This window comes from Labrus bergylta, chromosome 23, assembly GCF_963930695.1.
Source record: "Labrus bergylta chromosome 23, fLabBer1.1, whole genome shotgun sequence".
NCBI lineage: Eukaryota > Metazoa > Chordata > Actinopteri > Labriformes > Labridae > Labrus > Labrus bergylta.
This window is the reverse complement of record NC_089217.1, coordinates 11,363,107-11,388,015: the sequence shown is the minus strand read 5'-3', so window position 1 is coordinate 11,388,015 and position 24,909 is coordinate 11,363,107. Positions and strand designations below refer to the sequence as shown.

The window sequence follows — 24,909 nt, the reverse complement described above, 5'->3', positions numbered from 1 at the left end:
ATTTTCACATTTATTTGATTAAATAGATCCATTCTTAGAGGTTTCAAGTGAATACAAGAGGCTTTGCTTGCACTTCTTTCAGCTGCAGGATGAAGATCTGATTCCCTCTCACAGGTTCTTTGACATTAGTTGATAGTTTTATTATATTCAATCCCATATAAGGCAAAGAAACTCTAAAATATATCATTGCTTTTGCCAGAGTCCACCAGTCAATGGCAAATATTTTTATTTGGTACTTTCTGGTAGTCTTTGTTTAATAAAATAAACAGAATTCTTGATATTATTGCAACACTTGAAATTGTTCTATCTGTATTGCTGCAAAAGAGAGATGGTAGCCTTTTAATGGAACATTTCGCAGAAAACTAGGTTGTAGAATTATTCCCCCCCCTCTGCTCCAGGGGGCTTTGATTCCCCCCTGAGCGGAGCAGAGATGGTGTTCCCTGCACAACACTTGAAACCACTGAGCCCACCAGGACGCCTGCAGTAAACCAGTAATAACCGAGCAGGATAAGGAGCAGTCAGCCAGATCAATAGTTGAGCACATCACGGGCTAATCAAAGCCTTCACCCCACAGGAGAGACTGAAACAGAATATGTTTGTCTCCGTGGATAAACCAGGTGTCAGAACAGGCTGGATTATGAAACCAGCTGCAACCAAAACCCTATTGTCACACGAGACAGAAAAATACTACCAGAAAAGAAGTGTGATGATCGCTTTAAGTTGCTCTTTTGAAATAGGATGCTTTCAAAAAAGGTTAACACGCATAACATGAAAGTCGTTATTGGAAGTGGCATTTATTTGTTTTCACTTCTTGGAATATTTGAAAAAAATATGAATGAACTAATGCAGGTAAAGCAGCTGCTTTTCAATTGTTTGATTCAGATTTTTAGAAGTTTATCACACTGGATCATTCAGGTGAAAATAGATTATTCAAAAGGAGATCACATGCTTGCTGTCTGCATCAAAAACGATTACCTTCTTGTGCCTTTTTCCATAGAAAGATCATAGAAAATCTGTTAGCTGCTCTGCCTCATATACAACCCCTTCGTCTCCCCCTTACCATCACCACACAGGAACGACTTGCAGCCTTTTTTTGTTCCCTGACACCCCACCTCTTCTGTATGTATTCTGTTCCAATCATCTCAAGTGTTAAACTCTGCTTGGTCCTCTGAATATTTTATATCGCTTCACACCTTGCATTGTCTGTGTAAGGGGGAGGGCAAGAAAAATAAGCAACAGCTGTTCAGATGTGTAAGGGTTGAGGGTGCTATTGGGTTAGGGTTGTTTTACAAATAATTAGCGAAGACTGTATGGTCTAAGGACCAAAAGAAAGATCAATATCACCTGTCACATCATAGATCCAAAATGTTTTCTGATTTTACTTCTGATTTTAGCTCCACTATGTAAGATTTCTACTGAATTAAATCATAAAATGACTTTACTTTATCATCAGACATTAAGGACACATGCTGTCTTGAAGTGCTGGCTTCTCTGTCACCAGCGTAGCAGTCACTATAGCCATGTTTCCACCAAGCAGTCCGGTTTGGTTTCAGTACAGTTTGGTACAGTTCTGTAAGGTTAACCCTGAACTAGCTTGCGTTTCCATAGCCAACAGTTCCCTTATTTGGTTAGCGGAGTGTAAGCTAGATGGAGATAGCCGCGTCAGCTATGTAATAGTGTGACATCGTAGCAGCCCAACACAGTGTAGCCCGCTATTAATTAAGTTAAACGGTCAAGAAAAACGGGACCACACAAACAATGGAACCTTTAGGGTCGTATCGGTACCCTTGGCACCCCAAGTACCAAAAATGTAGGACGGTACGGATCCCTTATTTTGGTACAATTCCCAACTTTTGGCGGTGGAAACGCCAATAAACGGGTACCGTACTGGAAGTTTTGATTGCAGCGCAGAATGGTTTTATTTTGTTTTGACCAGAGAAGTAGGCAGCTATAAGGCACCCCCACTTGGCCGTTTTGGATGCCCTCCTGCTTGTCAGTCAAACGGCAAACCAACAGGTGTTGCAGCGATCGAAGCAGGCAAGCGAACTGGTTCAGATATAACTGATTCTATCCAACCGAAAAAGCCTCGGCATTTTTCTGATAAGCTTTCACGACCAGTAATGTGGTGAAACTTGAATAAATATTGGAGATGCTTTGGAAAAATTGCGAGACATTAGAACGCAGGAAAGGTTTCAAGACCGATGCAGAGCTGGCTAAACACTGAAGCTTCATACAGGAGCAAGCTGCGTGCACATGGACAGTAGGGAGGAGTGGGGTGTGGGGGGGGGGGGGGAGACAGCTCTCTACATTGTTTTGAATGTGGACTGCATTTCTTAAATGCTACCTGTCAGAGTTACATATTGCACCTTTAAGGACATGGATTATGAGGAGCAGAAAAGTCTTCATCATCAAAAGTTTTTGATGTGGTAAAAAGAAGCAAAAATTCAGAAATGTCATAAAGCAGCATTGCCATGAATAACTGTTTTTGCTGTTCTTCAAGCATGAAAATAAAAAACAGATAGAAGTGAAGTTCCTGAGTCTGAGACTGACTAAAGTTCCACTGGAGTGCAGTAAGTTAACGGGTGTTAGAAAAAGACAGTGTCAAACATCCATTTAGTTAATTAGAAGTCTGAATGAGCCATTAGCACGTAATTGAGGCCATGAATAGAGGTTTAATGAATGGAAAATTGTCAGTCATTACCACACCCTAATCAGTCATTTATTTGGTAATAAGACACAACTCTTGATTGTCTGCCACATTATCATATATGGCAGGCTTGGCTGTTGTTGGCACGACAAACAACACTGATTGATCAAATCTGCATCTGCAGGTTGTTCATTTGTGCACAAGACACCGAGCGTGTCAGAGTTTTGTAGGATGGTTTTCTCGTCATTTTGCTAAGCAGGTCTGTTTTTTTTTAATAAAGGGAGACGCGTCTATACCCTGGAGCAACCCAGTATAACCACAGCCTCATGTTGTTTACCAGTTACCAGCTTTACTGGAGCAATTGGGGGTTAATTGCACAGCTCACGGGCGCCTGACTGGAAGCTGCTGAGGTAGGAGGGACCATTACTCATTCTGCGCTGAGGCTTTCCCACAAGGTGTACAGATTTAAATGAGCAGATTTTTATCACAGAAGGACGCTAAGCTAACCTTTAGGCTACATTCACTCTGTTGAACTGAAAGAGGATGTACCAATGCAATATCCCACCCATATATGTGTGTGTCTTTAAATCACCTGAAGCAGGACTAGATGACAACTTTGTGTAGGCTTTCAAAGAAAATTGATTGTAATGGTTAGAAATATATTCAAACTGTGTTTATTTTATCTTAGTTCAGATGTTAGCATGTTAAGCTACCAAGCGTTTCTTTACAATCAACTTTACTTAACAATAAAATGCTTCATCAAATAAGCAAAAGAAAGTCTAGTGCCACTGTGTTTGTGCATCTTTTCATCGAGCAGCTGTGGATCTAAGATGTTTTTTTATAATGACACGCTGTATAATCAAGCTTAAGGACACACACTCACGAACGCACAAAATGTCACAACTACTCTTCATGTCATCAATAGTATAGCACACCTGACTTTGTTCTAGTCATTCCCCGCTGCTTCAAAGGCATCGTTAGATTAAAGAGAGCCCGGATACCACGCATTTTTTTTATCTGTGCTATGCTGCAATATGAGGCTGCTCAGCTGTTGGAATTTGAATGAGACAGATCTAGATGAGAAGCATGGCTGAAGGATTTATAGATTTGACATGTCCCTATTTACAGTGACGATTCTAGAGTCTGTCTGGGCCCTAGGCAAAAATAATTGGAGGCCCCTCCAACCGGCGTTTATCACTATTCTAATATGTCTGCCAGAGTCCCGACGTTTACTCCTCTTCCTCTTTTTTTTCTCCTTTCTCTCCTAGTTGACTTTCATTGACAAACTTTGGTTTTTACAGCAATAATGCATGCAACGCTTAAAAGGAAACAAGACTGAGTGCTGTTAGATTGGGGCCCCCTTAGGGAGGTTTCCTACTGTCATTGCAGAATTTGACAGTTGTTGCCCGCTTTGCCTGTTGACAAGCAGCGCCTCTGCCTATTTAGGTTTACTGGAACTTCCTGCTGTGAATATATGTAGCTCTAGAATTAAGGATTTTTCCAGAGGTAAAGTTTCCCATGAACATCGACCTACGTTTATACTAACACTCGTTACTGAGTGAACAAAATCCCCCAGGTGTCACTATTGAGTTACAGTTGCAGTGTACACTTTGATTTTTGGTAACAAAATGAAGGTGCCTGAGCCCCTTCAGTCCACAATGGTAGTATAGTTTTTTCACTCTATCATTTCTCATGTTGGATTGGTTTGTTCAAATACGTGTTGAGTTTTTCTGTCAAATCGATTTAAAAAATATAGCTTTTAGACATTTTGGAGATGTCTGCTTATTTGTTCTTGTGCTGATAGGGAGATTGCGAAATTGATTGTGACATAAAGCCCCAAAATGACCCTTATACGTCAGTTTTATTTGCACCCAAACAATGACTTAGCATTAATGAATTCATTTTAGAATTGCTGCTGTGCTGGTAAATCATGTTTCCTTTAGACAGAGCTATGCTAACAGGTAATCATTTAGACTTTTTTTATGCTTTGTTAATCTTCTGAATGCAGCTGTACATGTTATGGATTGTTGCATTTAACGGTTCTTGTTAAAAAGCCCTTAGCTAGACACCAAATAATCCAAAATGCCAAACTGCCCCTTTAAAAATCTTGACTGATTTTGTGGTTGAAGCAGAATAAGAATAAGAATTACTGGATTTGCTTTGCAGAGACCACTACTTTATGTAAATACAGTCAATGCATCATTTTCTCAGATAGAAACGTAAATCCATGTATATTTTTTAGCTGGTTTTGTGTTAGCTTTATAGTTATAAGCTGCTATTTAACATTCCATATTCTTACAGATTCATTCTCTTTTATATTGTGTATTGTTTTCTAATTTTGCTTGCATCATAAGCCCCAATATCTTTGCATTAAGCTACACATTTTGGTCATGCCATATTGCTTCATAACATTTATGGAAATCCAAGCCAATTTAAATGAAAGCTATACCAAAAGAAATGACTGTAACAGATCAATATGCATTGAATATACATTCAATTATCTTTGCCTTGCACATTTTTTATTCATCATTTATGATTCTATTACGTGTGGGGGATTATTCCTCAGTTCCTGTGCCATTTCTTTCACAGAGATTCCACCGGTTGGATATTACACATGGAGATGGATTGCAGGTAGTGGGAGCAGCGCTGTTACCTGATTTCACATTATGCATAATAGCGTTGGCGATGGGGATGCCAGTCTGATGCCTCTCATTAATTCTTCAGTTTGATGGCCTGTGGACAGACCCAGCAAGATTGACAGGGGGATGAGTCGACTTCACCAGGAGCTCCTTAATGCTTTGAAATGGGAAGTGTAGTTTAGCTTTGATGCCTCCTATCGCTAAATGGACATGCAACGCCCTCCACATGCGCGCACACACACACACACACACACACACACACACAGATTGTCAGTCAGTCATCCCAGTGTGAATACATGAATAGTGTAGGCTGTAGTGACAGGCTAAATTACAGTGTGCTATCGAGCTATATAACATCCAACCGCTTTATGACTTCCTTTCAGTGTGAATATGGAAGCTTGGTTTTTGTACAGCAAGTTGACAGGTGTAGATCTTTTCCAGGTGCAGCAATCATTGCCATTCCTATATTTCTCCCATGTGTTCAATTAGCAACCATTCGCTATATAATCACTGACAAATAGACTGGGTGTTTTTAGAGTTTAGGGGATTGCTCAGTAAGTTGGCAGCACTTTTAAGGATTTTCTTGCAGTTTGTATCTCAGATCAACAGCCAGACTTCCTCCTCTCATCCTCTGGTCTTTGTGCTTGTGTGTGGCAGAGGATCAAATGTGCTGTTCTCTGCAGGAAACAAGATATTTTCTTCAAAAAGAGTACATTTTTTATTTTTGAGCAGGGGGATGCAAGTGTTTGCTGTTGTGCCTTCTCAAATCCAAAACATGTAAACAGCTGGCTCCAGCATGCATAATGCATGCTGGATAAAATAGAGACATCTTTCACTGTTGACTGAGATGCATGAAAAATTGAATCTCAAAAAAACTTTGGAGCGCTATGTATTTGACATGAAGCAGAGGGGAAGATAACAGAATTTCTTTCTGTAGTCTGGATGGATTTTCAACAGAAAATTCTTGCATTTCCAGTACAAAAAAAGGTAACCATAGGGTCACAGCCATGTTCATGTTGTAATTAGCATTTACCATATGTAGACCTGCGGCAGATGGGAATAAGAAGTTTTGCAGATATTTGGGTAAACTAAAGTTTTGAAAAAAAAAAAAGAGACTCTGTCTTGGTTGCAAACTTCATGCAAATTCATCCAATAGTTGTTGAGACATTTAACTCAAAAGCCTCAGGTATAAACCTCACTGTGGCACTAGAAGAGTGGTTTGGATTTATCATCAGATTATTCCATTATATTGATATCTGATGGTCCAACTTCAGAAACACCAAAGAGGAATTTTAGGAGGGCAATGAGTTACTTAAAGTGAAATCTTTCTCAGTAGTTTTTTTTTATTATTATTGATGTTTTATTACAAATACCACCTTCAACAAATACTGAACTCAAGGCCTCTTCAATGAACTTTACAGTGAAAAGCAGCAGGTTAGAGTTAAAAGGCTGCACTATGATACATTTGTTTGACAGCTCCTTGTCTTGGCCTTTCAAAGTTAGCCACTTTATGTGATACATTTATCAGACAGAAAAAAATAAACAGATAAAAAAAAATCAAATTTACGATAAATAGAAATGACAATAAAACAATATAAATATGAATCTATATAACATTTTAGACATAATTCACACATTCATGGTTTGTAATATGGGTCAACTTGATTCAGAGTTCAACTTAACCAGGTTCTATTGAAGTTTGTCAGAGATTGTAAGTTGAGGTAAAACTGTTTCAAAAAAAGCCCTCCGAGCTCATGAATAACATCAGCTTTTGAGATATAGAATAAGAATATTTCCAGTGCTTTCAACTGAGACTCTAACTGAAGGGACATTTCAATGCATGTGTCTTGAAAGGGTCGTTGTCTTAAGTGAATTTCCTAAAGTTCCTCATTGGTCTGGTATAAAAACGCTAAAATACAATCAAATATTGTCAACTCCGACCTTAGTGATACAAACACAAATAAGAAATTGCAGTAAATAGGTTGACAGTACATTGACATTCAGTGTAAAACTTCCCTTACAAAAAAGTCACTTAGTGTACAAAGTGTGAAAAATATTGTATTTTCCCTTATTATAAAAAATGCCACCTTGAACGAGGCAAGTGAAGTCTCTTCATATGCAATGAAACAAAAGAGTGGAGAATAAAGAGACACAATACATGGTATACAAAGGGTTCCTGTTGACGCTGGTAAGGGTGCTACACAGCAGCATGGTGTCAGTACTTCACCTTTTTTTTATGAATCAGCTCAAACAAAATGCTACCAAAATCATCTGTTCATCTGCTAGTGCATTATCTGAAAGCAGGTGTAAAAACCGTGTAAAGTCATGTCGAATGGATAAGGTCTTGGAAGGACAGCATCAAAGACCTTAGGAAACATTCTTAAAGTGAAAGTTACAAAGTGAACTCAGGAATGCTACTGATGTCCTGATACTTTTTTGTATATAATACAGTAGTTCCTTCAATGCAAGCTACCTGATGTTGAAGTGTTTAATACTTTAAAGTCTGCAGTACTTTTATGTGTCTGCTACACAGTTGTAACGGAGAGGAAGGCGTTATGTACTTTGGAGCCCTCTGGGACTCTCGCACCATGGCTCATTAGCTCCTGGATGGTCATCCAGTTGTCAAGGATCTTCTTGTTTCGTTTCTTCATCATCTTCTTGTGACTGAGCTCCAAGATATTAATCTCCTTCCTGCCTTCAGCTCCACTGGCCGGCCCCTCCTTTAGACACTCTAGACGGCTCTTTTGCATGAACTCCCTCCTCTTCCTTTGCTCCCTGGCCCTTGCCAGATGTTGTTTCCTCTCCTCTTTGCTCCAGTATCGGCCCATCTTCATCTCACTCATTGCATCGTCATCTGTAGTCATGCCTCCGCTCCTCTCCTCCCGGATCCTTAGCGCCCGTTCCCTCAGGATGCGGTCACGAGCAGGCCTTCGGGCCACGTAGCGTGTGCCGTCAGCACGTACTTTGACTTTCCATTCCAGACGGGGTTCCCCAGGGCGCCCTCCTCGGTGCACTGGATCTCTGCAGAGGCTTAGCAGACTCACCTGGCTCTGGGAATACTCCAGGGATGAGTGCTGTTGTAGCAGCTGGACGTAGCTCTGCAAAATGGAGAACATTGTTAGAATGACATTTTCTTTCACTCTTATGGTTCACACATCTCTTCTAAATTACACCTACCTGAAGTTGCCTGGATCCTCCCTGGCCAGGATAGGGGGTTGTCTGGTACGTAGAACCATAGGGAAGCCCCCTCCTGGAATCTCTTGCTCTACCTCTCTTCTCACATCTCTCATCATCTGCTGGCAGGGCAGGGTCTGACTCGGATCGGGAAGGGTTGCTCTGGTCTGGGCTACTTGAGATCACAGGCCCTGGGTCTGCCGGTCTGACAGCCTTAGGTGTACCTTGAGGCTTTGGGATAGGAATGGGGCTGGACGGTGTGGAAGAAGCCAGTCTGAGGTTTTTCTGGTTGGTAATGCTGATGTGTCTCTGTAGAGAATGATCAGGAGATCTCTCCATACCAAGTGGTGTCGACCGTGCACTTTCCGCAGTGTTGTAGGCACTGGAGCTATCCTTCTCTCTAATCTTATCACTGTCCAATCTCTCTGGGTATTCGTGGATGTCGGCCAACCTGCCGTGTCGCTTGTGTCCATCTTTTGGGCTCCTTCCTGGTGAGGAAGGAGACTGTGATGGATCCACCTGGTGGGTCTGGCGGAGCTGATGTGCCTGCATGATGCTCTGGCACTCAAGCTCAATGCTACGCAGTTCTTCATTTAGCATCCTCAACTCCTGCTCCACTCCTGTACCTCCATCTTCATCATCCACATCATCTGCATCCCCTCCCGCTTGCTCAGTGAGACTACACTCTATACTGTGTCGGATGGAGTACACCCCACACTCTCCTCCATTACGGATTTGACATTTGAGCTCAAGGAGTTGCTCGAAGCGATTCTCTAACCCTAGAATTCCTCCTCCGCCATTGCGAATACTGATTACCCCTTCATGGCCTTTTGACGGGTTCCTTGGACCCTGAGCGTCCGGCGGCACTACAGTCCCTCGTCTTGTGTGTGGATGCTCTGCCCGCCATCGTTCCCTAAGGCAGTGTGCTGGGGTCCTCCTGTGAATTCTAGCTAGAAGTGGTTGGTGCTCTGGACTGTCTGTACTGCGTCCAAAGCCACTGTCTTTGTCTTGATTGTTTGAGGAATAGGTTGCTGTGTCTGTCGTCTCTTCTTCAATCTGATTTGATGAAGAAAGATTAAAAAAAAAATTTAATGTCATTTACCTGCAAAGCTTCCAAGGAGAGGAGAGTTTGACACACAGTACGTTACAGAAGGAACAAGTATCAGCCAAGTAGCATGTTATATTGTAACCCTATTGGATGATTCCGCACCTGACAATTGATATAAAGTGACATTTGTTCCTAATACAAAGAGTTTTGCAGGAATGAGGCCGGTGACTGATGGGTATAAAACGTCTGACATATAACCAGGTGTTTCGATTGGCCATTCTTCGTTGATGAAATAATGATACAAGTATAGGTATCTGCCTCAGAAACTGTCCAAAATGCAGTATCACTGTTGACAAGTATGGTAGGCAATGCACTGTTCAGATACAATAATTGATAATCCCCCACTCCTCCAAAAAAGCATCAACTAGTTACAGGTAAAAAATAATGTGAATGTAACAAACAATGGTGCAGTGCTAGCGGAGAGCTTAATGCTAGTCAAAGCCGCAGAATGTCTGCTACCAGGTTTTTTTTTTGCCTATCACATGGGAATAATTCTTAGTTATTAATGAGACCAAGAGTTGTTAAAATGTTGACATTAAATTCAGGCTTTTGTTCAAAAATCATCAGGATATTGATTGTTGGGATTGGAAAGATGGTAACCAACCTCTTTAGGTCTCCTCTTCCCTCCTGTCAACCATCTGACTCTTTATTCACAATTTCTATCTCTTGTTTTGACAAGTGTTTCCTAGATTAGACTCTCACCTCATCTCCCCTGTGAAAGTTGTGCTCCTTCTGCTTCCTTCTCTCCTCTAGGATCTCCATCTTCAGCTCCTCTACAAGCTGCTGCTGCTCGTCATCCAGCCATACCTCCTCCTCCAGCTGAAATCACAACTTCTTGTCAGAAATCAATCCCTCTTTGTATTGTACGTGTGTGCCTGTGTGAATGTGTGTGTGTGTGTGTGTGTGTGTGTGTGTAGAAAACACCAGCCAATCTAGCTGACAGTTTGAAGGAAAGGAAAAGGTACTCAGCAGGCAGCTGTTGTTATTTGACATGACATAGGTTGTCAGGATAGGGCAACGAGGCTGTGTATGTGTGTGAGTGTTTACCTGAATTTCTGGTCTTGTCACCAGAAGTATGATGCTCCTTACTTCTTCACTTGACAGCAAGGCAACGGCTTTCTCTCTGTCTTGAACTTCACAGCCATTTATCTGTACATATAAGACAGGTAGAGACGGTCATGTTAAGAGGAATGGACTTGTAGAAAGTCTGACAGAACAATCTGTAATATAACCTTCATAATCTTAAATTAAAGTGACATGAAAGAAAAGGAAGAGCATAATACGTCTAACCATCGTTTCCATTCCTACAAGACACACCTTGAGTAATCATACATTGACACTTTTTTTTTCTTGTACTCTTTCCATCCATTTATCGTCCTCCATTTGTCTCTTTTCAACACTTCACTTTCTCTGCATGTCTCCTCTACCTCCTGTCTTTACGCCTCTCTGCCAGTTAGGTCTTTAAACTTCTCACGATGACGTTGAAAGGAATGGGTAGTGTACACGCTATAGGTAAGGAGAGTCAATTTGGTGTGCGTAGTCCGACCTCACTAGAGTCTGCTCTCACCACACATCCAGACACACAATTAACTGTTCTTTGACAGGTGGCGTTCATCTTTTCCTCACGAGAGTAATGGGCCTGTCAGGAGAAGATAATAGGGCCAGGAGTACAGCCGGCCCTGCTACCCACAATCACTCACACAACTGGGACACAGAAACACTCGATAAGAGGATGGGGGTACTCAAGAGAGATGTAGTATAAACAATGAATATGGAGAGGAGGTAATGTTGGTACATTGGTTCAGACTGGAAGCAAGTAGATATGTAGCCTTCTAGGAGGATACACATAGAGGACACCAAATTATTTTCTTGCATACATGTTTTTAATAAGTAACCAAAATGTCACTCTGACATGTAGCGTTTAAAATTGGTACTGCTGTCCAAATTCAGAACACTGGAGAGCGCTGCCTCCCCCTGCCCTCTCCTTCCTTGAGTCGATGTGCATGCAGGTTGCTAAGTCTCGGACTCTGAAGCTTCAGTGTTTATCCAGCTCTGCTTCAGTCTTAAAACCTTTCAGAGTTCTAACCTCTCTCTATTTTTCAAAAGCTTCTCCCAATTTATCCTACTGTTACTAATTTTCTGGTCTTGAAGATTATATTAAAAAAAAAAGGCTTTTTAGGTGGGTTAGACCTGGAAAACCAAGGGGTAGGGCAAAACGGTTTAGGGGAAAATGTGTTTTCTGTTCACATGTCCCTCCCTCACAAACAACACACATCTCTGTAAAACAATTTCTCAATCATGCCTGCAAGGTAACAAAGGACAGAGGGACTCTTCAGTTGCAAACATGTCTGTTAGTAATCAGCACAGCTTACAGACTGTGTGGCTCTGGAGGATTAAATAGGCCTAACCCCCCTGACAGAAGCAGCCAATCAGAAAAAAGCAGTCAGAGGTGAAACGTATGATCAATTAACTAATCAACAGGGCAGTTGAGGTCAGGCCTGGAAAGGTATTAACTAAATGTAGACAATATGCCCATATAAACCTATACACTGTCATAAGAGTGTATATTGTATATTCTTAAATTAAAAACTGACATGAATATGAACACACAGAAGTATACAGGCTGAATGAGGTCTTTTTTTAAAAGGCATAAAGAAAATAAGAAAATATTTAGCATTTTTATCCAAAGCAACGTCCACCAGAGAGTACAACAAAAGCAAGGATCTAGAAAGAAAGAAAGCAATAAAATATCATTTATATTTTATTCGAAGTGTAAATGTTGTCTTGATATTACAACATAAAGCTACTGGAGCTACTTCCAACTGGGGAAACTGGGACCAATCTAAGGAGCACATGATTGTAGCATCAGACCCCAGGGCAGAGATCGCATTATGAGACAGAGCAAGATCGAGACAGAGAAGACTAGAGATGATATAGTGTCTGATGTAGCAGCTACTAAGGACTTTAATTTCCCTGGTTAAACGAGGTGATTAAATATACATAAGCTCAGCCAGACTGGGGAAAGCAGGAGCTTGGGTATCCTCTTAAAAGACTGCTATAGCGAGCGTCATTTAGGGGTTCATGCTTGGCTTATTGTTCAACACAGAGAAAAAAAAAAGGAAACAGGAAAACACTGAGAGGTAACACATGCAAAGAGTTTTACCAAGTTTGAAGCCATGTGTGTTCCTATAACTTGGACACTGAGATGAAAATACGCACCTGTAGAATACGATCTCCTTCTTTAATGCGTCCATCTCTTGCTGCTATGCTGTTTGGCTCCACCTGTAAGAAAAGCAATAAGGAAGTCAATTCTCACAGCCGGTCATTGTGTATCTCTGTATTCCCGAAAAGAAACCCAACTGATGTGCCACTCTGAACACTTCTCTCTGATCTCTGCTGTCATAAAAGGCTTTTATCATTAGGACAAGATGCTTATGTTTGTGCTGACAACCCTGTTTTTTTTCCATATGATATTGGTGGTTTCAGAGGATAACATTTTTACCCGGTTTAAAAGCAGGTGACAGACACTGGCTGGGGATAACAACTAAGTCCTTAAAATCATACAAAATAGCAGACAGTGGAACAACAATTTGAATGGTGAACATTTACAGCACAGATATGATTCTATTTTTCAAAATGTATCCCAGTGGATATTCAACAACGCTACGAGCCCCTCAATCATCATTTCATTCTTTGTTGTTCTCGCATTGGAGATCAAGAGAAGGAGAGCTACATGTGGAAAACAAAAAGTGGAGAAAAATAATTCCTGCCTGAAAGTACTATGCATCCATACATTTTAATGAGGGGGAAATTAGCATTTTTATCCTTTTATCAAACGTATGAAAATAGACGCGTTCCACCGGTTGGAGACGGCTTTCATCTTCTGGTGAAGTTCAGCAGGTGCTAATGTTGTTTGTGGTTTTGTATTAACATGTAGAGTAAACATTCATGGTGGAAGAACAAGTGGAAACCACATTAATACCTGTCGAGTCATTTTAAAAATTGTAATTGGAACTAAATCCACTGCACATCTGTAACATGTACATTATTATAGCAGCTGTCTAATCCTCAGAACAGCTTACTCACACTTTTCCTTCATTATAATGGGATTGAAACTGCACCTGCGCTTAACTTTTATTCATGTCTAATTCACTCAGTTTGTAGTGCTTAAAGCTCCCATAATTCCATCCGTCACTCAGGTTTGTCTCAGAAGCAAAAATAATTTGTTTAAATTTGTCTTATTAACAATTTTGCAAAAGGAAGTGTAATTCTTTCAAAGCTGCAAACACATGTAATGTAATATGTCTTCTCTTTGTGTAGTATGTTTGGTATTCAGATGGGGTACAGGAAATGGGATAATGTGTCATTTAACATTCAGTGTGGGGGGAGTGAAGGGTGTCGCTCAGAGCTAATTAAAACCTTCAATTAAAAACATGTGAAAGGAGGAGAAATGAGAATGACAGAATACGGGAATCGCATTTCAAACCTGACTTCCTCTTTGGCCATGCGTGGCTCATTTGGAGTTGATATTTGACTGGCAAACATTTCTCTCTCCTTCTTCTCTAATTCAGTTCGTCTTGCTCTCTGTGCAACGATGTAAAGATGGGTATTCAAATGGGGTTTCATACATTTCTTCCTGCTAGGAAGGAAACTGATCATGGGTGCCTGAGTTCAATCAAAGAAACATGAAAGATGCTTCCATATCAGCTCTCATCAAGGCTTATACTCCAGCGCTTTTCCAGCACACGTCATTTTCATTTATAGTACAGTGAATACATTTTAGGTAAGATAATTGTTTGGCAGGAAATCAAAAAGGTCTAATATGGTAAGCAGGGGTGTGTCTAGAAGGTTGGCAGTTGTTGTTTTTTTACGGGCCCCCCTTTAAACCTGATTGGCCACCCCTAGTGCAAACCCACAATCCTAAACTATTGCCATTTTGCCTTGTCAGATGCAGTACTTAGGTTAAAATAAACTATTTGGGCTGTTGCAGCAGAATGCCAGTAGCTCTTTCTGCATTTTAATGCAGCTCATTTCCTTTTTAAGTAGTACCTTAAATTTTGACTTTGGACATACTGTACATGTAGTGTGTCCCTGAGACTTTATGTCATGCCTGCACAGGCCAGAGCCATAATAAGACCACCATAGTAAAAAAAAAAAAGAGGTTTTCAAGAATTCATCCAATCTGACAGCTTTTATCGTATTCGATTATTTTGAACAACTTGGGGTGACATAATTCTCCACTTTAAATGTCAGTGTAGTAAATGAAATAATATGTATTACATTTAAAAAAAAAAAAAAAAAAGACATAATTGGGACAAATTAACGGGATATCTGTCCTTACCTGGCTGACATAGATGCCAGTGTCCTCCTCATCGTCAGTTCTGTAGCACAGCGTCAAGCCAAGCTTCTCCTGGCTGTTCTTCCTGCACAGCTCCACTTCCTGTTGCACACACAAACACATAAAATATTCCAAATCACACCTTGCCTCATGGTGCACCTGTTATGACACTACAGGTTTTTCCCAGTGGATTTGATGGATTTCTAAACCATAGAGCATCCTTTCAAACATGTAGTCTATTCAGCTGCTTTACAGAGCAGCAGAAATGACAGGGCCCATGGGAGATGAGGTTCAACTTGATTTTTATGCACTACATTATAATTTCTAATAACTCTGGGAGCGTTTTGTTGCTCTGTGGTCATAAGTAGTAAGTTTTGCTTTAGGCAAAGATGATCCATGTTAATATTCTACTGACAATAACAACCTAAAACATACACAGAATGATAATGAACTTGTGAGGACGGCTACATAGTGCATCAATTCTAACCTTGACAATACCTTTCAGTCTCATCACCCAAATGTAACCAATGAAAGAATTAAAGAGGGTATATCTGCTGGCCCGAAATTAAGGGGGACATCACTTATGAACGTTTACAAGACAACATCAATCCATTATGTTACTGCAGCATTGGAGATTTTCAGGGAAAAGGTGTTTAATGTCTCCCCCTCTGTTCCTTGGGCTCTTGGTCTACTTGTAAGCCTATGCTGACTCACAAGCTGCCACAACTTTAGGCTTAGCTTAGCAGTGGGAATGACATTGAAAATTAAGGGTAGGCACAATATACGGCAACACAGCACAAAGTACTGCACAATTAAACCAGGTATATAAAAAACAAAAAACACAGACTTAGACCCAACATGTGTTCTGTACATCAATGGGGAAAAAAACCTGTAGGTATCAAACCAGAACCAGCATGTGGCAATAAACAGGTCAGCTCTTTCATGTCTACATGGATGGTATTTTACTGGCTTGTTCCCTCCCAAAGGAACTCCGTCTCTAAATTTAGCCCCGACTCGCGACTGGCTCCATTTGATCTCTGCTGTGTATAAAGGTAATCACATAAAGATAACTCCGGGGGTAATCTTTATTAACCCCTTGCTCCCAAATTCATTTCAGTGCAGTAGAGTTGTAAAAGGAGGAAAATGGGGGGGGGGGGGGGGTAAAAAGGGAGATCAGAGCGGGGCTACAAGACTCAAACCCCAACCCCCCTTTTTTTTGCTGTCATGGGAAACCCCGATAGCAAAGATTGACAGGGGAAGTAATTAATTTCTGTGGCATTTAACCCCCTGTGCAGACAACCCTGACCTTCAAAGGTTGGGGAATATTAGGAGTTTATAATATTATATCACCCTGCACTGGTTTTGACTACTCATACACCTCAGCAGTTGAATACAGCTCTGGATTGTTACAAACCCTGGTGGTTGGCTCAAATGGCTCTATTATCTTAATATAAGTGTACAATGAATATGTTTTGCTTTAATGGATTATAGGATTTATTTGTCATGATGAAGCAACAAGCAATGGATCCAGATGTTTAGATCAGTGGGTGCAGAAAGGCTCGACTAGGGATCATTGGATCCAAATATGTGCCACAGTGGAGTGTAAATTATGGCAAATATATGACATTGAAACTAATTTAATGTGGGTTATAATGTTTGATGAAAATTCATAGAATTTATCTTCTTAATTTCCTCTATGTGGTTTCCATATTTTTAGCAGGAGAGATCACATTGGCCACATGCTGCCAAGGTAAATGAGGAATGAAGACATATATTTTAGAGCCACATTAAACATCTGTTGGTAACAGTTCAGTCTAATATGCACTTAACGATTACTTAATGTTTAATTGAAAATCATTTTCTGCCATTCCTAATGTTAATATCCTCATTATGTCCCCTTGTGCAGATGATGCTATTCTTGCCGCTGTCACCTTTTTACAGCCACAATCTTTAAGGTGTACTGATGATTATTCAGCAAGGAAATGTTTACAAATGATTCTAAATGACAGGTGTTTCATTATGCTGTTTTTCCCATCTGCTGAAGTGCTTCTTGGTTTATGCAAACCAATGAGCTACATTATGGGGGAATGGCCACTTCAAAAACCTTTATGCAAAGTATTTGGTGATGACACGGTGGTGACGAAATAACCTGAATTACACTATTAGGCTTATCATGGATTGGGTTAAAGACTATTGATTTTTAAGAGAAAACCTGTTACAGACTTGACATATGGATTTAGAAAGGTGAAGGCATTTATCAGTAAGAGAGTTTCCAAACAAAATGGGATCTTGTTGCATCATTGTATAATAAGAAAGAAGGTTTTTGGTGCTTGACTTATCAATAGATAGTACAAACCCTGGTCATGCTTGCTGTGAACTGAGTCTGAACATTTTTGCATCTGAGTCCCAAACATTATGGACAGGCATCTTTAAATCACAAGTGTACTCTTCCTTTCATGCTTTTGTGTTTGTCAGTGCTTGATACACACCGTAGAAACACTTCTTCTTCGTATTCTTTCATTTTATACTTGCAGAGAAAGAACTTTAGGCCGTTGTTGTACCATCTCTTGCATACCAATATTCTTTTTTGTTTTTGAGGATTTAAAAAAAAAAAGTCCATCCTTTGATGTTTAGCACCCGTTGACTATCCATAATTGAGACGTGTTTATTTTGACTAATTTGGCAAACAGAAGCTATCTGGCTATTTTCTCACAAACTGCTGCCACTTAATTAGCTTTTCTTTATATGCTGATGACCTAACTGAGCATTCATTAAAATCTAAATTATTTATTCATTCAAACATTGTTTGCCTAGAAAGTAGACACTATTATCCAAAGGGGGCTACAGCTGTTGAGACATTCACAACTGTGTTTTAAGTAACTCTGGGAATTTGATTATAACAGTTTGCTATTTCACAACACAATCAATGCATCCACATTATATACATACTATCTGCTACTTGGCTTTTTAATAAACTGATATATTTTCAAGAAGTGCCAGAAATGATACAACAGCAGGAGTAGCCATTTGGACAATCAGATGGAAGTGAAGCTAAACCTGTCAGAAGTAATGTTTCTGAGAATGGTAGACCTTTTCTTTTTTCATCTGAGAGGAAAGCCATTCATGTTTCAGTTTGATACACATGGATGGAGAGAGGTAAGTGAGGAAGACTGATTTGGTGTGTGTAAGTCTGGCGGGTGGGGGTGGGGTTGGGAGTTTGACAGTATGTGTGTTAGCTTTGTAATGCTGACCTTGTTCTCATACTTTTACAATCACCGCACACAAGCCCTTCACCTCCACCCCCAACCACACGCTGGAGACTCTTTCATCCAGATGACGCTTTAAGGTAAGGCCACAGCTGGCAGCAGAGGAATCCTAATGACCCACAGTGCAGTTCACTGAACCAGGAAGTGCCCATTAAACCATGGGGGACAACTGATAGTAGAAAAACGTCAGCCATCACTGTCACCCAGCATGACCTCGAAGTCTACTGTCAGAGTGGCATGATGCATTCGTCACAATGGAGAAACTTGTGAGCAGAAAGCATTGACTCTTTGAGTTAGTAAGACTATGTAGCAGGGTACTGCTAGAAAACATACTTGGAACTAAACAAAATACGTATGAATAAATAAGCAGGCAGAAGTTGACTGTCTTATAATTTATGCCTTTAAAATCTACGGAGCAGGATTGTGGACAGCCATTTATGCTCCCCAAAGATTTGGATTTGGATTTTAGTTAGTTAAACTAACTTAATTTCCTTGAAGTTAATCTTACTGTTCCACTAGTGCCACCACTTTAGGTTAAACATGTTTCAATACTTTGGTTCACAACCTCCTAAATGTAAATGTAAATCGACATCATCCTACACCCTATTACACCCTAGTTAGCATTTAAATTATATGTTAGCATTTTAACATTAGCATTGGCTTAAAGGACAATTCAAAGAACCGCTAGCTTGGCAGAAGGCCATAAACCAAAGGTCGGATATTTTAGTGACATGTGCTAACACAAACATTTTGTTATTTTAGTTGCTTAAAATTAAACATGTGTCTGAGAGTAAGAGAGCGAGTTTAATATGTTTCACCATTGATAATTTGGAAGAGCACACCTATTAAAACTCTTCTTTTTTGTGCACTAAAAACTAAACTTGAAGCTTCAAATTTTGAGGATAAGACCTTAATGAATGAATACAATAGATGGCAGATAATTCACCAGCCAGAACGTAATACTAAAAATGACCAAGGCCATTAATTAGGGGAAGGTTAGAACATTCTGTCACATTGTGAGGTGTGCAAGGTTTGGGCTGAGCAATTATTTCGTTGGTTTCGGCTTGACAAACTCACCAAATCCATTGTCATACTAGTGAGTATCTTATTTTTATAACATCCTCACAATTTCTGTTCAGCTTCAAGTGGCTGTCTAGAAAGGGACACAAACAATCCTGAAGGACAGTGCATGATAAATGGGAAACTATTGGCCTGTGAATGAAACACACTTGTAAGGCCATTTAGAGTGTTTTTTCTTTTTGTACCATTATACAAATAAAGCCTTCCACCTTAACACAGGGACTTTGCCATGTTACACATAACAGTCCATACTGGAGATAGAAAATTCACATGGAGCAGCCAATTTTCTTGTAATGCAGTGGTGGACAGTTTTTCCTGTGTTGCTGTGGGACTGATGAGCATTATATGTCAGGTCTAGCCTTGGTATGTCTCATAGGATAGTGTACTGCCTAAATAAATGTGCCCTCAGGACTAACTGTAATAATAGAAAAGCTTGAGCCTTATCAATTAATGAACAGCTTAAAGGCTCAGATTTCGTCACAAATTTGCATCTGTGTTTCATTATCATTGTTATATTTGCAGCTCGTGTATTATACAAGTTTGATGAATAATTTCCAATATTTATCCTACATTTAACAGCTGCATGTGCTGCACGGTGAAATCAAGTTAACCAAGGGGTTGATCCTCTTGGTCTTGGGAGCATGTATGAAAAGTCAATTCAATGGAAAAAAAATGTTTTTCCTTAATTATCTTTTAGATATTTTATACCTTTATTAAATACAGAACAGTATAAAAACGTAAGTTAAAGATGGGAGAGAGAAAAAGGAAACGACCCTCAATGTGAACTCAAACTTGAAACATTATTAGAATTAAGTCTCTTGCACATTCTGACGTTTTTGATATTTTTAAATAATTTGTAAATTATGTAATATGTACATTATTTAAGGTGATCTTATACCACTGCTTCTTTTTGGAATTTGAAGTTATACCAAATTTCCTACAAATCCCATCCAGTTATATAGTAATGGACAAATTCTTCAAGAATATGTTTTACTGTCCAGTTACAGTAGATATAAGAACACTCATACGGTATAAAGATGATAAATCTTACCTCATACTCGTACTCTTCAGTTCTCTCCACCTCTGCTGGGGTATTGGACAGGTACTCTGGACATTCATAATACTCATGTTCCATGGTGTGAATTGAATGGCAGCTAGAGGGAAAAATGGGGGAAGAAGTTTTATTAAGTGTCACTCATGGATATGCTTATATGCAGATGACTTCACGTTATCTTTATTTTTATATTTCATTCAAGTCGTACTGTGTTGATTACCTTTGGCTTTCTGACATCTTTGAGAAGTCAAGAAAAGTAAGAAAAAAATGCAACCTTTGTAATATGATTATTCAACATACCAAAACCATATGAAAAAGCTTGCAGTGTTAAAGTACTTTATGGGTCTCTGTTAGGAACTTCAACAACCAATCCAGACAGCTAACATTCACCTCATTGAAGCCATGACCTCTGTAAATTGTCATCATAATAACTTCCTCGCCATGATCATTGACTAAGACTGGCAGAGTCTTAGTTTTATACGACAAATAGATTTCATCACTCGCCCAGCAATGCCCTATAAATAGGCACAGAATGCAGGGAGCGCCAGAATGCCTGCTCTATCAGGCCATTGGCTTTTAATCGCCCAGCTAAAGCTCCCATTAAAGAAAATGGATGTAGCACACAGAAGCAATTATTGCAAGAGGGTTTGGTTCTGCATAATGATATCACAGGGACAAAGTACTTAGCCTTGCTGAGGGTTTCCACACTGTGATACAACTGCTTGATAACTACTTTGAAATGAAACTTCATTCCACTTTCACTTTAAATGAAAATAAAAAGTCCTAGTTCCAAATAAGAAAATATTGGATAACAGTTTTGAGCCAGTCCATGTCATCTTTGCCTTAAGCATAAACATTCAGCAACCTTTCATTAAATGGAAGGCTAGAACTCTTTGCATTAGCTATAGGTGATTCCCTTACCTGTCAGACAAAAGAAAAGGACAGATATCAGGGACGGGTGGAGTCGCAGGCCGGAGCTTAGCCAGTGCCATGATGTGCTCGAAGGTGATGTCTGTCTGTGTGCAAACATCCACCACACACACATCTTCTGGCATTCCACTGTGATTGTGTGCAACAGAAGCCGTGGCTCTGGTTGGGGTCCGCCTAAGAACTTGAACAACGATGGGGTCTCGCCTGATGGCCTCCACCACTGCCTCGCCATGGTCGACCTTGGAGAAGTCTCGAGCATTTACCTGAAGGGAAAGAAGACCAAATCACTAAGACGCTGTGTTTTTTATCTTACATTTATGAAAGGAGAAACAAACCATTTTTTTTCCAGAGTCTGACCCCCCTCATCAACAACACTGTCTATGAAAGAATAAACTGTTAAGTAGAAGTGCAAGCAGACCTTGCAAACTCATTAAACATCCAATTGCCTTTTATAAAACACTCATCCATCCAAGGACGATCGAGCAGACATGCATGCTCTTTTCAGCAACAACCTGTTTCACATTCTTACTGGAGAGGCTCACAGTCCCTTTACATGTCTCCAGAGTTATTCGCAGAACAGCTTCCACCAAAGCAGCCTAAGTTAAGTGCTTTTATAAAGGGCACTTTGGCAGTAATTCTTGATGGATGGAGCACATTACATATTCTCCCTTGTTTTCACCTACACAGGCCACGTTTCCAGCAGGTTCAGATATTTTAACTGCTGACCAGCTATTCACAAATGTGCTTCTTTCACCTCTAGGCTACTGCAACATTCACAGGTTGAATATTTTGCTAGATATCAGCTTTTGCTGAGCGAGAAAAAAATCCTTAATAAGCTACTTTTATCTTATTCTGTCCTGCACAAAAGCTCTTCAAATCAATCTAACTGAAATGAATCATTAACATTGCATCCCCTAACATTATAACAAAGCTGATTTCAGCAAATGGCAAAGAGGGGAGGAGCAATTAGGGTTGATCACGCTCCACTGGGAACAACACTTCTTGCAAGTAGAACGGACATAATTTGCACGAACTGTAAAGGTTGTGCCAGAAGGAAGTCAATGGAGAAGAGATATACTGTCAGCTGTCAATGTGGAAACCCATACACATACAGTATGCATTTACTCTCTGAAACTAACACACACCCAATTAGTTTAACCTCTTTATGCTGAGGCAGTGCTCAAGTTCATTTTCAGCTTGTCACATACTGAAATAATCGTTCACATTGATTTTTGGATGTCTGAAGGTCATAAGAGTGTTAGTCAATGCTTTGTTATTGGGAGAACTTAGAAGTTAGAGGTGACATCAAAGGTCTTAGCAGCAGCATATTGGACATTGCTTTTATTGCTAATTGTTTTTCTTTGTTTGATGGTTGCTGTATCCTACATACACAATAATAAACCATTCTTTCTAAGCTATACATGGAAATTCCTTGACGTTTTTTGTTTAGAAGCAATGAGTAATGAAAGTTTTGCAATAGTTCCCATCCGAGTACCATCTGCTCCTATGTTGGCAATTCATTTACGGCTGCATCAAACCTGTGACCTTTCCCATTATGACAGTTTTTTTGTTGCTACATAAAAGCTGCCCTCCAAACACATTACCTTTATTTTATCTCCCTGTTTGAACCTCCGTGCATCTCGACGAAATCAAACAGAAAGTTTTACAACATTTCAAAGTTGTAATGTGGTCCAGATGGACACATTAATCTCCAATCAGAGGGAATGATCTAGAAGGCGGGAAGTGATTGTGCTGATACACCTGCCAGTATGTTTACCTGCTGTTGTTCCTCTGTTCAATCTGCCTGTTGATGAGCTAAGTGGGGGCTGATTAATAGCTAGCAGATGTGACAAAGGCTAGGGATAATGGCTCAGAACGGGCCCGTTTTCTGTGTGTCTGTGTGTGTGTGTGTGTGTGTGTGTGTGTGTGTGTGTGTGGGTGGGTTTAGTACATCATATACACTGACTTTACAAAGCATTATGGGATAATTACACCACAAATAAAGAGAAGCAGACATGATAGAAAAGGGTTTTAAAGATTTGAGACACTTGAGATGTTGATTAGTAAATGTTGCAGAATAAGTAAGTTCATTCTCATATTTGTTTCCATATAATATAAGCACTACTGTACCTGCTCCTTAGTTGCATTTTGCACTGTTTTGTTTATTTATTTTTTGGCACTTTTGCGTTGATCTGATAAGACAGTAGTGAAAGAAATTAAAAATAGGGAGGAAAGAGTGGGCTGCCTGGGGTTGAAATTAAACCCGGGCCAGCAACAAAGACTGTAGCCCCTAAACATGGGGCGCATGCTCTAACCACTTAGCTAAACAAGGCCCCGATTTCCAATTTCTAACATTCTTAGTCTGTATTGAAATGTATCCACCATAATCAAAGATCTGCTATTTCCATTCCATTGAAAAAAATTAATTCTCCATGCTCTGTGATATATAATTTTCTTTCCCATTCCAACTAGTGTCGCATTTTGGTTACTCTTACCACCATGGGGACTGCATTTTTGTCATAGCATGGTATCCTGCTGTCAGATCATGTATGTGTATGGGAGCCATACATGCAGGTGTGACATCTCAACTGAGGCGTGTGGTCTGCGGATTCCATCAATATCTGACAGTAATTCCATTTTGATTGTAAGTTCCCTTTCTTATTACTCCACTGCGCTCCTGTGAGCAAGCTGACAGAGAGACAATATCAACTCATTACATCATCTGATAAAACCCCCAAAGCTCCATGAGAACACTAAAAATAGTCGACTCTTCCCTGCATTCCGTAGGGATGGCTGTAATGAACCAACAATCCAGCGCAGCCTTCATATACCTCTCAAGTTAAAGGTTATCTTTGCCAATAAAAATGGTTCCCAGTAGCCCCACACCAAAGCTTCATGGCTGTCCAAACAGTCTTCCTAAAGGTCAGGGTTCAGAGTGGTGTGCTGTTTGGAAGATAAATTTACTGTAGCCTTTGTGTATGTTCTGCCAGTGCACATGTCATAATCGACCTACAGACTTACCGAAAATGCTATTTACTAGTATGATTATAACTCCTCTATATTAAGGCAATTGGATGGATTTCCTATTGACCTCTTTACGGGCCTACACAGCCAGAAGGCATGAGCACAAGTACATGAAAGCTTGAAAGGAAAGCGGGAAAGGCAAAGAAGGCTAACACATTTTGACTCGTTTGCTTAATAGACTATGACTATGAAATAAATGTTTTGTATTAAAGTGTCTCAAGGGAACAAATGCAATATCTACAAAGAAGACAAGACATATTTCATGACTTCCTCTTGACTCAAAAGCTAAGGTTGGGATTGCAGCTAATTCTACTCTGCTAACTCCAGCTAGCTCGTTTCCTTCGAGCTAGTGATGGGAATTCCGGCTCTTGTATTAAATAACAACACAAAGGGTAACAGCGACAACTTATCATTTAAGTCTATCTTTGGCTAAGGCTGTGTCCCAAACAACATGTTAATGTACAGTCTTCTATATACTTAAACAGTACTGCATACTGCCAACCTCCCTGTTATAGCAACATATGAATACACATCCTCTCCGAGTTATAAGACTTCATCAAACATTTCAGAGTCAAATAAAAAGTATTTCTGTACGATTACTTTCATTCATACGCCCCTTGTTGCCTGGTTGACTGAGGAGCAACAATGC

At 40.0% G+C, this 24,909-nt stretch overlaps 1 protein-coding gene across 1 annotated transcript in view; it reads right to left on the bottom strand.

The window, feature by feature from the left end:
• Window positions 1-5,633: 5,633 nt before the first annotated feature.
• Window positions 5,634-24,909, bottom strand: part of pdzrn4 (PDZ domain containing ring finger 4) — a 36,395-nt gene continuing 17,119 nt past the window's right edge. The window contains exons 2-9 of the mRNA XM_020650393.3: window positions 21,228-21,499; window positions 20,304-20,406; window positions 14,910-15,008; window positions 12,788-12,850; window positions 10,616-10,717; window positions 10,271-10,387; window positions 8,464-9,516; window positions 5,634-8,384 (exon numbers count right to left, since the gene is read on the bottom strand). Of these exons, the coding sequence (XP_020506049.2) occupies window positions 7,812-8,384; window positions 8,464-9,516; window positions 10,271-10,387; window positions 10,616-10,717; window positions 12,788-12,850; window positions 14,910-15,008; window positions 20,304-20,406; window positions 21,228-21,499 (2,382 nt within the window). The 3' untranslated portion in view covers window positions 5,634-7,811. The remainder of the gene's footprint in view (window positions 8,385-8,463; window positions 9,517-10,270; window positions 10,388-10,615; window positions 10,718-12,787; window positions 12,851-14,909; window positions 15,009-20,303; window positions 20,407-21,227; window positions 21,500-24,909) is intronic.